This window comes from Sus scrofa, chromosome 2 (genome assembly GCF_054392235.1).
Source record: "Sus scrofa isolate SSC_HxYL_T2T_F1_AM1 chromosome 2, Sscrofa_HxYL_maternal_Yorkshire_Landrace_v2.0, whole genome shotgun sequence".
Taxonomy (NCBI): Eukaryota; Metazoa; Chordata; class Mammalia; order Artiodactyla; family Suidae; genus Sus; species Sus scrofa.
In genome coordinates, this window is record NC_139384.1 from 43,648,274 (window position 1) to 43,662,418 (window position 14,145).

The 14,145-nt window shown below is 55.0% G+C and overlaps 1 protein-coding gene across 13 annotated transcripts in view; it reads left to right on the plus strand.

Moving 5' to 3' along the window:
* The window catches only part of PTPN5 (protein tyrosine phosphatase non-receptor type 5), a 64,086-nt gene extending 49,991 nt beyond the window's left edge, over positions 1-14,095 (plus strand). For 9 of the 13 annotated variants that reach the window (XM_085011793.1, XM_085011790.1, XM_085011792.1 and 6 more), the window contains 8 exons: positions 391-580; positions 3,602-3,686; positions 8,712-8,791; positions 8,975-9,112; positions 9,835-9,945; positions 12,114-12,274; positions 12,371-12,484; positions 12,936-14,095. In XM_085011793.1, the coding sequence (XP_084867919.1) occupies positions 391-580; positions 3,602-3,686; positions 8,712-8,791; positions 8,975-9,112; positions 9,835-9,945; positions 12,114-12,274; positions 12,371-12,484; positions 12,936-13,029 (973 nt within the window). In that variant the 3' untranslated portion in view covers positions 13,030-14,095. Of the gene's footprint in view, positions 1-390; positions 581-3,601; positions 3,687-8,711; positions 8,792-8,974; positions 9,113-9,834; positions 9,946-12,061; positions 12,275-12,370; positions 12,485-12,935 lie in introns of all 13 variants that reach the window. The other 4 variants (XM_085011797.1, XM_021083257.2, XM_085011796.1 and 1 more) reach the window with 1 other exon arrangement.
* The last annotated feature ends 50 nt before the right edge of the window (positions 14,096-14,145 follow it).

Consider the following 14,145-nt stretch of genomic DNA (forward strand, 5'->3'; position numbering starts at 1 on the left):
GCTGGGATACAGGGGGTCGTGCCCTGCTTCTCTGCTCTGGCCAGGCACCCCTCACTCTGTGAGCCTCTTGGACCACAAGGCTGGGAACTGCCTCCAGCAGTGACAGAGGAGAGTATGGGGAAGAGGGGTGCTGGGATGGCCTTGCACAGAACCTTTGAAATCAGGGCCCCAGCTCGCTAGTCTGCTGCAGGCGACAGGTGATGGGAGACAGACCTAATCCTCCGGGCTGAGCCTCCTGCTCCCTGCGTCAGGGGTAATGTCACACCCACTCCTCTCCCGGGAGCTCACTCGGTTCCTACCCCCATCTCGCCCTCATCTTCTTGCTCCAAGGTCCCCAAGACAGTGGCCCTCCCTACCCCAATACTCACCCCCCCTTCCCGGTCCTTCCAGGAGGGGCTCCAACGTCTCCCTGACCCTGGACATGTGCACGCCGGGCTGCAACGAGGAGGGCTTCGGCTATCTCATGTCCCCGCGAGAGGAGTCAGCCCGTGAGTACCTGCTCAGCGCTTCCCGTGTCCTCCAGGCTGAGGAGCTTCACGAGAAGGCCCTGGACCCCTTCCTGCTGCAGGCAGAATTCTTTGTGAGTCACCCTGAGCCAGCTACCCTGCAGGGGCAGCCCTTTCTGCTTGTTAATTCCCCCACCCACCCAGCAAGGCTTTGGAGCAGAGTACCCCGAACTCAGTACCTGATAGAGGAATGTCATTTTGTTCTCAGCTCTCCCACTGGCTTGGGCAAGCGGCTTCCCCTCTGGGCCTCAGTTTCTTATCTGGAAAATGGGCATAAAAATAACAGGGGTGGAGTTCCCATCATGGCTCAATGGTTAATGAATCCAACTAGGAACCATGAGGCTGCGGGTTCAATCCCTGGCCTTGCTCAGTGGGTTAAGGATCCGGCATTGCCGTGAGCTGTGGTGTAGGTCGCAGATGCGGCTCAGATCCCGCATTGCTGTGTCTGTGGTGTAGACCAGCAGCTACAGCTCCAATTCGACCCCTAGCCTGGGAACCTCCATATGCCGCGGGAGCGGCTCAAGAAATGGCAAAAAGACAAAAATAAATAAATAACAGGGGTGATGCAAGGATTCAAGAGATGCAGAATGTGTACCAAGGGCCCATCGAGTGATGGGTGTTTGAGGCATTCCCAAGTCTTGATCTCCTAGGACTGTGCTCTGAAAGCCTTACACAGCCTCCTTGTCTGACTCTCCCATTTTCCTACCCCACCCTCTGCCTGACATCACCAAACATTGCCCATCCTCTGAAATCTCTCTGGTTCTGGGGCTCCAGCTTAGGGTGGTCCTGGTCACCTCCCTTAAATTCTGCAGCAGCATCCAGCTGCCTCCTGTCAGACTTTGAGGGGCCCAATAAATGGATACCCCTGTTTTACCGGCCTGAGCATTTAGCCAGTTAAGAGCTGAGACATGGAGTTCCCTTCATGGTGCAGCAGAAACGAATCCAACTAGGAACCATGAAGTTGTGTGTTCGATCCCTGGCCTTGCTTAGTGGGTTAAGGATCCAGCATTGCCGTGAGCTGTGGTGTAGGTTGCAGATGCAGCTCAAATCCCACATTGCTGTGGCTATGGCATAGGCTGGCAGCTGTAGCTCCGATTCAACTCCTAGCCTGGGAGCCTCCATATCCCGCAGGTGCGGCCCTTTAAAAAAAAAAAAAAAGATCTGGGACACAGAAGATCACAGAACCCCCTCCTTTATTTTTGCTGATGAAGGAGAAGTTTAACATAAGGATGAGGTATGTAGCAGTAGTGAGCCTCCTGATAGCAGCCACCAGGATGAACAGACTTTCCACCCACCCACCTGGGATGACGCTGGCACATCACTGGCCTCACCCCATAGGGGAAGCCCTGTAATTCTTGGCAGGAGGGCCAGGAGAGGAGGGGGAAGGAAAGGGCTGGGGCCCGAAAGCCCAGTTCCTCAATTAAACACACTCAGCAGGTAACTCGTCCACCTCCATGGGCAGGATGGGCAAGAGGCCAGGAGCATTTGGGAGAGTCCCTCCTTGGAGAGGCCAGAGAGATGGGGAACTGGGTGCCCCCCTCACAGGTCCCCCCGGCCCCAGGCCACCCTGCTCCCTACGTGGACAGGATGGCTCTAATCTCTGAGTAGCTGCTCCGGGAAGCCTTCTATCACCCTCTGACTCGCTGGTCCAGATTCTCCAGCCTGTGGCCCAGCCTGCCTTATCTGAGTTGAGTGAGCCCAGCCTTCTTTTCTGGATGAATGCCCCCATCTCTCCAGGGACTGTCCACTTCAGACTGGGCCCTCCCAGCCGCCGTGCCTTCGCTGGCCTCATCCCTACCCTGGAGACCCCTAGGAGGCCTTCCTCACCTCCCAGCCTCGGCCACCTCTCTGAGTTCCTCTGGCCACACCTCCCCTTAAGGGAAGAGTTTGTGTCCCTTTGTCCTCTCCTGTTCAGTAGATCCTTGTCAGTCTTGCCCAGAGAGAAAGAACTCGGCCCGCACACCCACTCCGTGGGCGCCTCTGCACATGCTTTTTATTCTTTGTATTCTGACAACCACCCGAGAAGGTGAGTATTATGATCCTTGCTGTACAGAAGGCACCTGTAGTGTATCCAAAAGCCAAGCGTGTGGACAGAGGGAAGGGGGCGGAGAGAAGCCAGGCCCTGGGGAGTCAGCCCAGAGGACACGGGGTGGGACGAGAGGTAAACCTCAAAGGCTGGAATGATGGCGGGGAGATCAAGGGGGATGTGACTGGTCCGTGAGCTCAGACCTGGAGGCTGAAGGTGACTGGAGGGTGGATCCCTTGAGAGCAGCTGGCGATAGGATAAGGCCAGATTCGAGCAGACCTCACATTCCAGGCAGAGAATTTTGGACTTGGAGCTCCTGACACAGAGAGTGCTCAGGAGGGGCAAATACAATCCCGGAAGCCCAGAAGGAGGCTCCAGTCCGGCTGGAGAATCAGGGAAGGCTTCTCGGAAGAGGTGTCATTTACAACGGACAGGTCATGAGAAGATGAGGATGGGGTGGATGTTACCACAGAGCAAGTAGCACAACCCAGGATAGGAGCATGGATCAGCAAAGCACTCAGCATGGCTGCAGCACGGGGAGTGTGGAAGAAGGGAGTGATTGGCCAGGTCACTTTTTCTCCTGTGCTCCTCTGTTCATCAGCCAGTTACTGAGTGTCTCCTATGTTCCAGGCTGACCCTCACAATGATAATAACATTTCTTAGGCACTCGGCGCATGCCAGGACTATTCTAGATGTGTTTTATGTGCATGATCTCATTTCATAGTTAATATCTGTTGGAGTTCCCATGGTGGCTCAGCAGAAACGAACCCAACTAGTAACCATAGTACTGGGGTTCGATCCCTGGCCTCACTCAAGGGGTTAAGGATCCAGCGTTGCCACGACCTGTGGTGTAGGTCAAAGACCACAGTTTGGATCCTGCATGGCTGCGGCTGTGATGTAGGCCAGGGGCTGCAGCTCCGATTCGACCCCTAGTCTGGGACTCTCCATATGCTGTGAATGTGGCCCTAAAAAGAAAAAAAAAAAAAAAAAACAGTCAATATCTGTTGGATGAATACATGCACTCAAGCCAGCCCACTGCTACTCACTCCCCCGTGTCCTCCTCCGGCAGGAAATCCCCATGAACTTTGTGGATCCAAAAGAGTATGACATCCCTGGGCTGGTGCGGAAGAACCGGTACAAAACCATCCTTCCCAGTGAGTACTCGTTGTTCCCGGGGGTGGGAGTGGGCTCACCCTCACCCTGAGGAAGACCTTAACCCCAGAGCTTGGCCTCCAGGGTCACGAGGAGGAGGGCCAGAAGGTGGGGGTGCCCAGTGGAGGGAAACACCACCTTTAGAGGGCAGAGGGCACTTCATTTCATCCCACAGCCCTCTCCTTCACACAGTTCTCTCCAGACCCTTGCCCTGGCTGAGTGTTGTGCTAGGATCTGTAGAAACCTAGAAAGAAGGGGTCACGAGAACAGCAGCTCCAAGACAGTGACTTCAGAGTGTTTTCACCTCCTTTGTCTTTTCAGAGCGGGCAGAATTTAAAGAGAGACAGTTAAGGCTCAGAGAGGTTAAGTGGCTCATCCACCATCACACAGCTAAGATGTACAGAACTGAGTTTCAAACCAGGCCTCTGCGACCCCAGAATCGGGCTCTTTTTGTTTACCTTGAGTTCACCTTGGCCGGATTGTGGGTCCTCTTAATGGGCAGAGCCAGCCTACAAGGAAATGAGCTGGCTGTCGGGTAGTAAGCTCCCCATCAGTCAAGGCATTCAAGCTAGACTGCCTGAGCAGTCCCCTGGAAGGTCTGATAGGGATTTTACCCCTTTGGGGGTGGTTAGACCAGGTGACCTGATATTCCTCTTTCAGCCCTGGGGTGTCATTTTTAGGGAACTTTCAACAAGCCCCCATCTGCGCATCACCCCTGCTGAGTTCTGTCCCGAGGCCTCAGGGCTAGCTTGGAGAATGACTTGTTGAAAACGAATCCCTGCAAACCTACTCCACTGGGTTTATGGAGTAATGATGCTTTAAAAAAGCAGTTTGCCATCAGCATCTCCAACAACATGTAAGATGTCATGACTTATTTTTAACTTTTAAAATATCGACTTGTGGTTGCTATGGTTACACAGTGTCTAGGTAGTTCCGGTTAAACAAAGCACCATTTAAGGCCAGGATGCAGTGTTCAGGGCTGCTCACCTCTTTTCTCCTCCTGCCGCCCCCCCACCTCCCATCCACCCAGCCCCACCAGGAGGGAGGGGCTCGAGAACCCCACAACCTTGGGCTTTGCTGACCACTCAGAATAGCCACTGGGGGAGTGTGGGAGCAGGGCCATCACTCCATCTCATCCCCACTGGATTGCAACTATGCCCTGAGCCTCCAGGCCCCCAAGCCCAACAGAGACTCTTTTCTGTGACCAGCAAGAATTGACCCTCTACCCTCAGAGACCCAACTGGGGTGTGTGGCCAGAATCCCCGTCTCAGATCCCGGACACCCTGAGGCCTGCTTTCTCATTCATTTGATGCATGTTTCCTGAGCCCATGACCAGGGGCTAAGAATTTCGACATAAATAAGACACAGACTCAACACACAGGGAGCTCACAGTCTAGTGGGAGAGACAGATCCAGGGACAGTTCCAGTACAGAGGGGCCAGTCACCCAGCAGGCAGCGTTGAGGACATGTAGGGGAGCTGCTCCTATATGAATAAGTGAATGAATGGGTATCCCTCAAATCTAGCTGCCCATCTCCGACCTCACTGCCAAATGATTTTTGAGGGTGAGGGCTTCCATGTTGCCCAGTGACTTTTAGGGGGAGTGGCCTTGCATAGAGCACATTTCCGGGAGTGCCATTTACTTAGACTGCATTGACATGGTGCCCCCTGGAGTTGTGCCAGGCAGGCAGCCCTTTGACCCCTGGCACTTCTTACTTGCATCTTTGCAGTAATGTCCTTATTGGTCTCCTGACTCCCACATTCTCTCCTCCAGTCCATCTTTTACCATTGTCATCAACGTGATGCAAAAAGGACACTAATTGTGTCATTCTCCACTTTAAACACTGTCATTGTTACCCTATAATCCTCAAGTTGAGTTCGGGCCTTAGAAGCATAGCTTGGAGTTCCCATAGTGGCCCAGTGGTTAACGAATCCGACTAGAAACCATGAGGTTGCGGGTTCAATCCCTGCCCTTGCTCAGTGGGTTGATGATCCAGTGTTGCCATGAGCTGTGGTGTAGATTGCAAACGTGGCTTGGATCCCACGTTGCTGTGGCTCTGGCATAGGCTGGCAGCTACAGCTCTGATTAGACCCCTAGCCTGGGAACCTCCATATGCCGTAGGAGCGGCCCAAGAAATGGCAAAAAGACAAAAAAAAAAAAAAAAAAAAAAAAAGCATAGCTTATAAGACCTTTTGTCAGCTGGTTCCTCTCCAGTCTCATCTCTCCGCAGCCCCCACCTGCCCTGTACCCTTGAATCAGACAGAGCAGTGTCCCTACTCCTCCTCCTACTGGTCCTTCAGATACAGCCCAGGTGTCCCCTCTTCCTTCGGAGCCAAGTCAAGGCCCCCCTCTTCCCTTGGCCCCCGTGTTCACAGGCCATACACTGCTTGACTGCCTGTCCAGCAGCTGAGGACAGGGACATACCTGGCGAATCTGGGAGTCCCCACTTTCAGGCACAGAATCAGGATCAGAGCCCATGCTCAGTAGGGTCAATAGCACCATCACCATTCTTTTTTTTTTTTTTTTTTAGGGCCGCACCCTTGGCATATAGAGGTTCTCAGGCTAGGGGTCGAATCGGAGCTGCAGCCGCCAGCCTACACCACAGCCACAGGAACACGGGATCCAAACCACCTATACCATAGCTCAAGGCAATGCTAGATCCTTAACCCACTGAGCGAGGTGAGGCCAGGGATCGAACTCGAGTCCTCTTGGATGCTAGTCAGATTCGTTTCCACTGAGCCACGACAGGAACTCCACCATCACCATTCTTGCAGCAGTTCTTTAACAGCAAAAGCCCCAGCGTTTGGCCCAGGAGCAGACAGGCCCGCGAAGTCCTGTCTGCTCCTGTCTCCCATGGGGCACCCAGAGCCCTTTCCGTTTACCCTTGCTTTTCTCCACACGTGATACCCACCCCCCAAGTGCCCTTGCCCCCAAGTCACCTGCCAAAACCTCAGGCACTGGGGCCAAGGCATGAACGACCTGGAGAGGGGAGGGTTATGGATGTCACCTCCCATTTCATCTGACAGATTTGGGACCCTTTTTTTTTTTTTTTTTTTTTTTTTTTTTGTCTTTTTGCCTTTTCTTGAGCCATTCCCGTGGCATATGGAGGTTCCCAGGCTAGGGATCTAATTGGAACTGTAGCCACCAGCCTACGCCACAGCAACACGGGATCCGAGCCGCGTCTGCGACCTACACCGCAGCTCATGGCAATGCCAGATCCCTAACCCACTGAGCGAGGCCAGGGATCTAACCTGCAAACTCATGGTTCCTAGTCGGATTCCTTAATCACTACACCATGACGGGAACTCCAGGGACCCTTCTTTTGACCTGTTAACTTGTCGTGAGACCTAAAGTGAGAGCAGTCATAAAGCAGCCCCGGAGTTCCCGTCGTGGCTCGGTGGTTAACGAATCCGACTAGACACCACGAGGTTGTGGATTCAATCTTTGGCCTTGCTCAGTGGGTTCAGGATCCGGAGTTGCCGTGAGTTGATGAGATGAGTGAGGTTGCGATGGAGCAAATGTTCCAGTTTACAGTGAAGGCACAGGGGGACTCAGTAAATGGCCCACATGGACTGCCAGGACCCAGACTCGCTGGTTGGCGGTGCAGACTCCTGACCACTCCGCCCCTGGCCTCTGAGAGCCCCTGTGGGCATGCTGACAGGGCCTTCAGTTCAGCCCTCCCTCCCCAGGAGAGAATCAGGGCCCAGAGAAGGGAGAGGACAGCGAGCTGGTGACAGTTAGAGCAGAGCCCTGGACCCCAGCTTCCTGCCCGCCGCGTAACCTCCCTGCTCAGGCCCAGCCTCTGCAGGCGCTCAGCACAGAGTCATCTCTCCAGGGAGGTTTGAGCTGGAGCAGAACAGACCCTCCTCCAGGAAGAAGAGCAGGATGTTGTGAGAATCTGCTGCTGTGGGATCTGACATGTGAATAGATTGGGGGAAAAACCCTTGGTGCACATGTGTGTCTGCTCCAAGGTTCTCCAGTCTCCTTTCAGACGTAAAAGACTCTTCCTTTCATCATAACTATCTGCCTTAGCTTCCTACCCATATCTTAGTTATAAAGTGCTTTACAGGAGTTTCTGTCGTGGTGCAACAGAATCAAATCCAACTAGGAACCATGAGCTGACGGGTTCCATCCCTGGCCTCGTTCAGTGGGTTAAGGATCTGGCGTTGCCATGAGCTGTGGGGTAGGTCACAGGCGCGACTCGGATCTGGCGTGGCTGTGGCTGTGGCCTAGGCTGGCAGCTGTAGCTCCGATTCGACCCCTAGCCTGGGAACCTCCAAATGCCTTGGGTGTGGCCCTAAATAAATAAATAAATAAAAGGAACCTGACTAGTATCCATGAGGATGGTTCGATCCTTGGCCTTGCTCAGTGGCTTAAGGATTCAGCATTGCTATGAGCTGTGGTGTAGGTTGCAGATGCGGCTCAGATCTGGTGTTGCTGTGGCTGAGATGTAGACCAGCAGCTGCAGCTCTGCATTGACCCCAAGCCTGGGAACTATGCAGCATGTGAGGCCCTAAAAAGCCAAAAAAAAAAAAAAAATGCTTTACAGTTTGCATGGTGCTTCACCTGTTTTCTCATTTATCTTCCCAACAATCCTAGGAAGTGGGCATCTTTACCCCCATATTACAGATCAGAAAACTGAGGCTTAGAAAGACCATGTGCTTTCACAAGCTTCCGTAGCACGTTGGACACAGTATATACTCGAGCTGTTGCTGGCTCTGCTGTGCAGGATGTGTACCCTAGGGAATTTCTTATTGACTCACCCTTCTTTTCTCCAGAACATGAGGCACAGTGAGAGGGGACAGGGCAGCTTAAACGACACAGGCAAGGGATGGCATTGATCCTACAGAGGTAGAGACTCAGGGCCTCTCTCTGTACCCTTCTCTTCAGCCTGGGCAAGGGAAGGAGGAACTCCAAGTCCCAGAAGAAGTGGGGGGTGGGGGTTGAAATGGTCCAGACGAGATGGGCCCCACACCACAGGGATTGCACAAGGTCAAATCCCAGCCTCACCTGTCTCCCCCACCCCAGATCCTCACAGCAGAGTGTGTCTGACTTCACCAGACCCCGACGACCCTCTGAGTTCCTACATCAACGCCAACTACATCCGGGTACGTAGCTCCATCCCGACAGCCTCTCCCTGAAAGAGAAGCCCGAGCCAGTGGGATCCATCCTCTAGGCTTGTCCCTAAGTCTGAATGGCTCCTGTCGGCCCCCAGAAAGAACCTGAGTGTGGGGACTGGGCTCTGGGAGTGGGGCGTCTGACCCTGATGCTCTGGACTTGGCTGGCCGCAGGGCTACGGTGGGGAAGAGAAGGTGTACATCGCCACTCAGGGACCCATCGTCAGCACCGTCGGCGACTTCTGGCGCATGGTGTGGCAGGAGCACACGCCCATCATTGTCATGATCACAAACATCGAGGAGATGAACGAGGTAGGCACCCCCGTACCTTACAAGGATCAGCGTCTTGTTTCCTTATTAATCCTTACAGCAGTCCAGTGAGGTTGGTATATTTACCTCACCACCTGCCAAAGTGAGAAAACGTGAGGCTCAGCCAGGTTAAGTCTGTTGCTCAGGGCCAAGCAGAGAGTAGGAGGCAGAGCCTGGAGCTGGCCTCTCCACCTCCCGGGCCAAGGATCTGAAACACGACATTCTGCTGCCGCCCAGCCTGCTGACACTGGCTACTTCTATTACTTATCACAGGGAGCTCCCGTTGTGGCTTAGCAGGTTATGAACCCAACTAGTATCCACGAGGATATGGGTTCGGTCCCTGGCCTCACTCAGTGAGTTAAAGGATCCGGTGTTGCCAAGAGCTATAGTGTAGACTAGCAGCTGCAGCTCTGATTTACCCCCATCCTGGGAATTTCCATATGCCACAAGTGCAGCCCTAAAAGGCAAAAAAAAAAAAAAAAAAAAAAAAGAACAAAACACATAACAGCCCATTTCATTAACCACCCCTGCAAATGTCCTTCAACATGGGATTACTTCCATTTTCCAGATGAGGAAACTGAGGCTTAGAAAAGGGAAACAGCTTATAGGTTGCAAAGCCTCTGCCCTGTTCTCCTTCTCCCCACCCCGCTGGCCCACGAGGGGCCCTGGGGGAGAGAGTGGTGGGGCCACCGGGAGTATCGCAGCCTGGTCTGGGCCCCCCGCAGAAGTGCACCGAGTATTGGCCGGAGGAGCAGGTGGTGTACGATGGCGTCGAGATCACCGTGCGGAAAGTCATCCACACTGAGGATTACCGGCTACGACTCATCGCCCTCAGGGTGAGGCCTGGGGCTGGGCTGGGCCGTACCCAGCTGGGAGGATGGGGGACTCCACAGCTAACAGGGCCCCAAAGGCCACGATAGCTGAAATGAAGGCGCGTGTTGTTCCCACGATCCACGGATAAGCAGGGGTGAGGGAGCGTCGGGTGAAAGGGCCAGAGGCAGGACCAGACCAGCAGCATGTCATGCTGTAGGGCCCTCTCCATCTACATTGTCGTTCATAATGCCTTCCAGCTCTGCTTCAAATGTCGCAAGTCTAAGACTGTCTGGGTAAGGGGGCTTCAGCAGCTTCCAGCACTGTCCGAACTGAACTTCTTGAGACCCTACCTAGAAACAGTCCTTTACCTGGGATGCTGGGCTTCTGGCATGTAGTACCGAATGTGTCCACTAGAGGACAGCCGCTCCTTGCTGCATTGAGGCTGCACAGGGAGGCTGTCCTTACAGAAAAAGAGGAAGAAAAAGAAGACGTATGAAATATGAGCAATACAAACCAGCCCAGAAGAGTGGAGGGAGGCATCCTCCCACCCCCAGGTTGTGCTTCTTCCAGGCTCAGCGTAATAGAGGAGATTGTTCCTTTGGAGTCAGGAGAATTATTGGGTTCTCTTTTTGAGAAATGTTATGATCCATCTTTGGGGAAAACGGTGCCACTGTAATAACCCCAAGCCTGGAAGAGATGATTTGGTTTCCAGGAAGCTGACATCCTATCCAGAACAGCCTAGGAAGTGTGCTGATGCCGGCAGCCACAGGGCCTGGATAGGATGTCAAGGGCCTGTGATTCGTTCCTCTGAGCCACACCCCGCCCCCGACTAGAGAAGGTGCAAGATGGGATGTCCAGGAGACCTGAGTCCCTAGAGAGCAGGGCCCACCTAAGCAGCTCCAAGATATAAGCTCACTAGGGTAGAAAGGGCCAGGAGGTGGAGAACAAAGGCCAGGATAGCTGTCACAGCCAGATAAGGAACTGGCTTCCTATCTCCCCCAAAAGAGAGGCTGGGGGTGAGGCAGAGGCTGCTTCATCTTCTCAGTGCTGCAAGCCTGGTTAGGAAAGACCTGGGACAGCTTACTTCTGTCCATAAACCTTTCTAAGCACCTGCCCTGAGTTTAATTCTGGGTTGGGTACTGGGAATACAGAGCTGTCCAAAGCCTGTTGGACTCTCTCCTCAAAGAGCATCTGTAAAATGGTAAGTACTGACCTAGAACTAAGTAAGAAGACTGAAGAAGGACACTCTGTCAGCTAGGGTGCTCAGGGAGGGCTTCCTGGAAGTGGTGGTGCTAAATGGAGTTCTGAAGGATGAGTACTGACTGGCCAAGAAGCGAACAAATGGGGAGAGCATTCCAGGCAGGGAGAAAGTAAAAGTAAGGGCACAGGAGAGAGAGAGAGAGAGAGAGAGAGAGAGAGAGAGAGAGAGAGAGAGAGAGAGAGAGAGAGAGTGTGTGTGTGTGTGTGTGTGTGTGTGTGTGTGAAGGAGGCGAGAGAAGCAGAGGTTTGAGCTACAAACCATCTGGAGGGCGGGAGCATCAAATACAAGTTCTCAGGAGCAGGAGACGGGCCTGGAGGGGTAAACCCTGTACCATGTGTGTTATTTGCCAGGCTGAAGACTGGGGCAGGTGGGTTTTATTCTGAGAGCAAGGAGAGCCATCAAGGCGTTCTGAGCTGGTGAGCAGCGTTCAGTGTAGACAGATGGTTTTGACCACTGTGGGGGTGGTGCAGTCAGGGAGGGAGGGCCTCACGCAGTCAAGGGTTGATAAAGGCCATGGAGGTGGTGGTGGAGAGGATAGGATGGGGGTGGGTGGGTGGGCAGGACTGTATACTGAGGAGCAAGGAAGGGTCCCAAGGCTCTGGGCTCTTTCAAGGATGACTGGGAGTTAGGAATGAATTGGGGAAGGGACTCTCTGCCTCTCTTGGATGATCCTGGAGTTGCTGGGACAGAACTCTCATGAAGACCAGCGCTGACGCTGCTGACCAGCCCCGGTCACCGAACTGGTTTGCAGTTCTCTTGTCTGGCACCGCTGTGGGCAATGTGGTATAGATGGCAGAGGCCTGAGGGCCCACTCTCTGCGTCCTTCCTCCGTGTGGTTCCTGCTCCCGTCCCTTCTCCATCTCTGGGCTGGTTTGTAGGCTCAGAGAGTTCACAGGCATCTGGGGTGGTGGGCCTCTGTCTCCCGGACAGAGCGGGACAGAAGAACGAGGCCTGAAGCATTACTGGTTCACATCCTGGCCCGACCAGAAGACTCCAGACCGGGCCCCCCCTCTCCTGCACCTGGTGCGGGAGGTGGAGGAGGCAGCCCAGCAGGAGGGGCCACGGTGCGCCCCCATCGTCGTCCACTGCAGGTGAGTCCTCCCCGACACCTACGAGGCGGGGCAGCCCCTCCCCGACCCACACCTGGGCTGCCCAGCCCCTCACCCACCCACGCCCTCGGACCTCAGCGCAGGGATCGGGAGGACAGGCTGCTTCATCGCCACCAGCATCTGCTGCCAGCAGCTGCGGCAGGAGGGCGTGGTGGACATCCTGAAGACCACGTGCCAGCTCCGTCAGGACAGGTCAGCCCTTGGGTGGGGGTGGGGCACGTGGGGAGCTAGAGTCCCCCGGGGCAGCAGAAAGAGACTGATGTGTGTGCGTGGGGTGGGGGGGGCAGGAGGAGGCACACCAGGGGGACCCACTAGTGGACAGGAAGCAGGGAAGGCAGATGCCTAGAGGAGGCGGATCCAGACAGTGGTGGCTGGATGAAGAGCGGAGAGAAGTGGAGCTTGTGGACCCAAGGGCAGGGGCTGAGAGTGGTGGTGCATGTCACCCGTGACCCTGCTGTCTATGCCACAGCTGGCAGGGACAGAAGAGGCAGGGGGGGAGTGGCCAGCCAGGGTTGGCCTCTCTAAGCTGCAGAAAGGCCAGGCTAGCCCTAGTGCCTCACTGATGACTGGTGCCCTGTGGGTCAGGGGACACTTCTGCGGCCATCCCTCCAAGCCCCATCCCCATTGTGCATCTGCTGGGCAGGGGCGGCATGATCCAGACGTGTGAACAGTACCAGTTCGTGCATCACGTCATGAGCCTCTACGAGAAGCAGCTGTCCCGCCAGTCCCTGGAGTGATCACACTCCTCCCCTGAGGTCCTCTGGGTACCACCCAGTCTGGGTCTGGGCCCTCATCCCGGCCACACCCAGGGCTCTGCCTCTCTTGGCCTGCTCCCCGCCCCTCCTGCTTCCTTCTCTTCAGCCGGCTCCCCCTCCTCCCTGAGCCTCGGCCTGGCCCCTGCCCCCCAACATAGCTCTTCCTACTGTACATACCGGGGACTGGGGCAGGGTGGGGGAGGGACATTCCAGGCCGGGCCTGGGGCCTCAGGGCCTGACCCACACCGCGTGACCTGGGGCCTCAGTTTTTAACGATGGTTCCATTGCTACTTGATCCAAAACGTTTCTGTGCCGCACTCCACATGTCCTGCCGCAGCGTGTTCTGTCTGTCCGTCCATATCTGCTGTCTGTACCGGACACTGTGTCTCCTCAGCCTGGGCCAGGGGTGATGAGCTTCAGCCCCAGGGTAGCCCAGGCAGAGGTGCCTGCCCTGGACCCCAGCCCCACTTCTCCCAACAGGCAGGTCGCACTTTGCCCCTAGTTATTGGGACCAGGCAGGGGAGGGGGCCTGAGGACCTGGAGGTCAGACACAGAGAGCTCCCAGGGGGTTGGCCAAGATCTCAGCTGGGGGAGAGATCTCTGGGGTGGGGTCAGGGGAGGAGTAGCCAGGGTGGCTTCTGGGTCACTCAGGAGGCAGTGACCAGCCTGTGAGGCATCAAGGAGGAGGAGGCCAAGTGGGGGCAGTGACCCCGGAGGACCTGGCCCCTAGTGGGAGAGGGGGAGCTCCAAGGGTGGAGTGGGGACTCGGCCCCAGATCTGTGTGAAACATTCTTCTGTGTCGCTGTGGGAAATCCCTCCCAGCCGTCTTGCCCCGTGTAGCTCTGCGTGTGTCCCATGTCCATGTGTGTATTGAGAGCCCGTCAGCAGGGCGTGCATGACTCTTTGGCAACATGTGTTATCTTGGAGCCACGTGTTTTTATTGCTGACTTTAAATATTTATTCCACGGCAGACAGAGACATTTGGTGTCTTTTTATAATTTGCTCGTGGTCATTGAATAGAGCAATAAACGGAGCATTTTGAGCAAAACTAGCCTCCTGGGTCTGTGTGATTGCCTCTCCCTTCTACTTCCCGTCCCC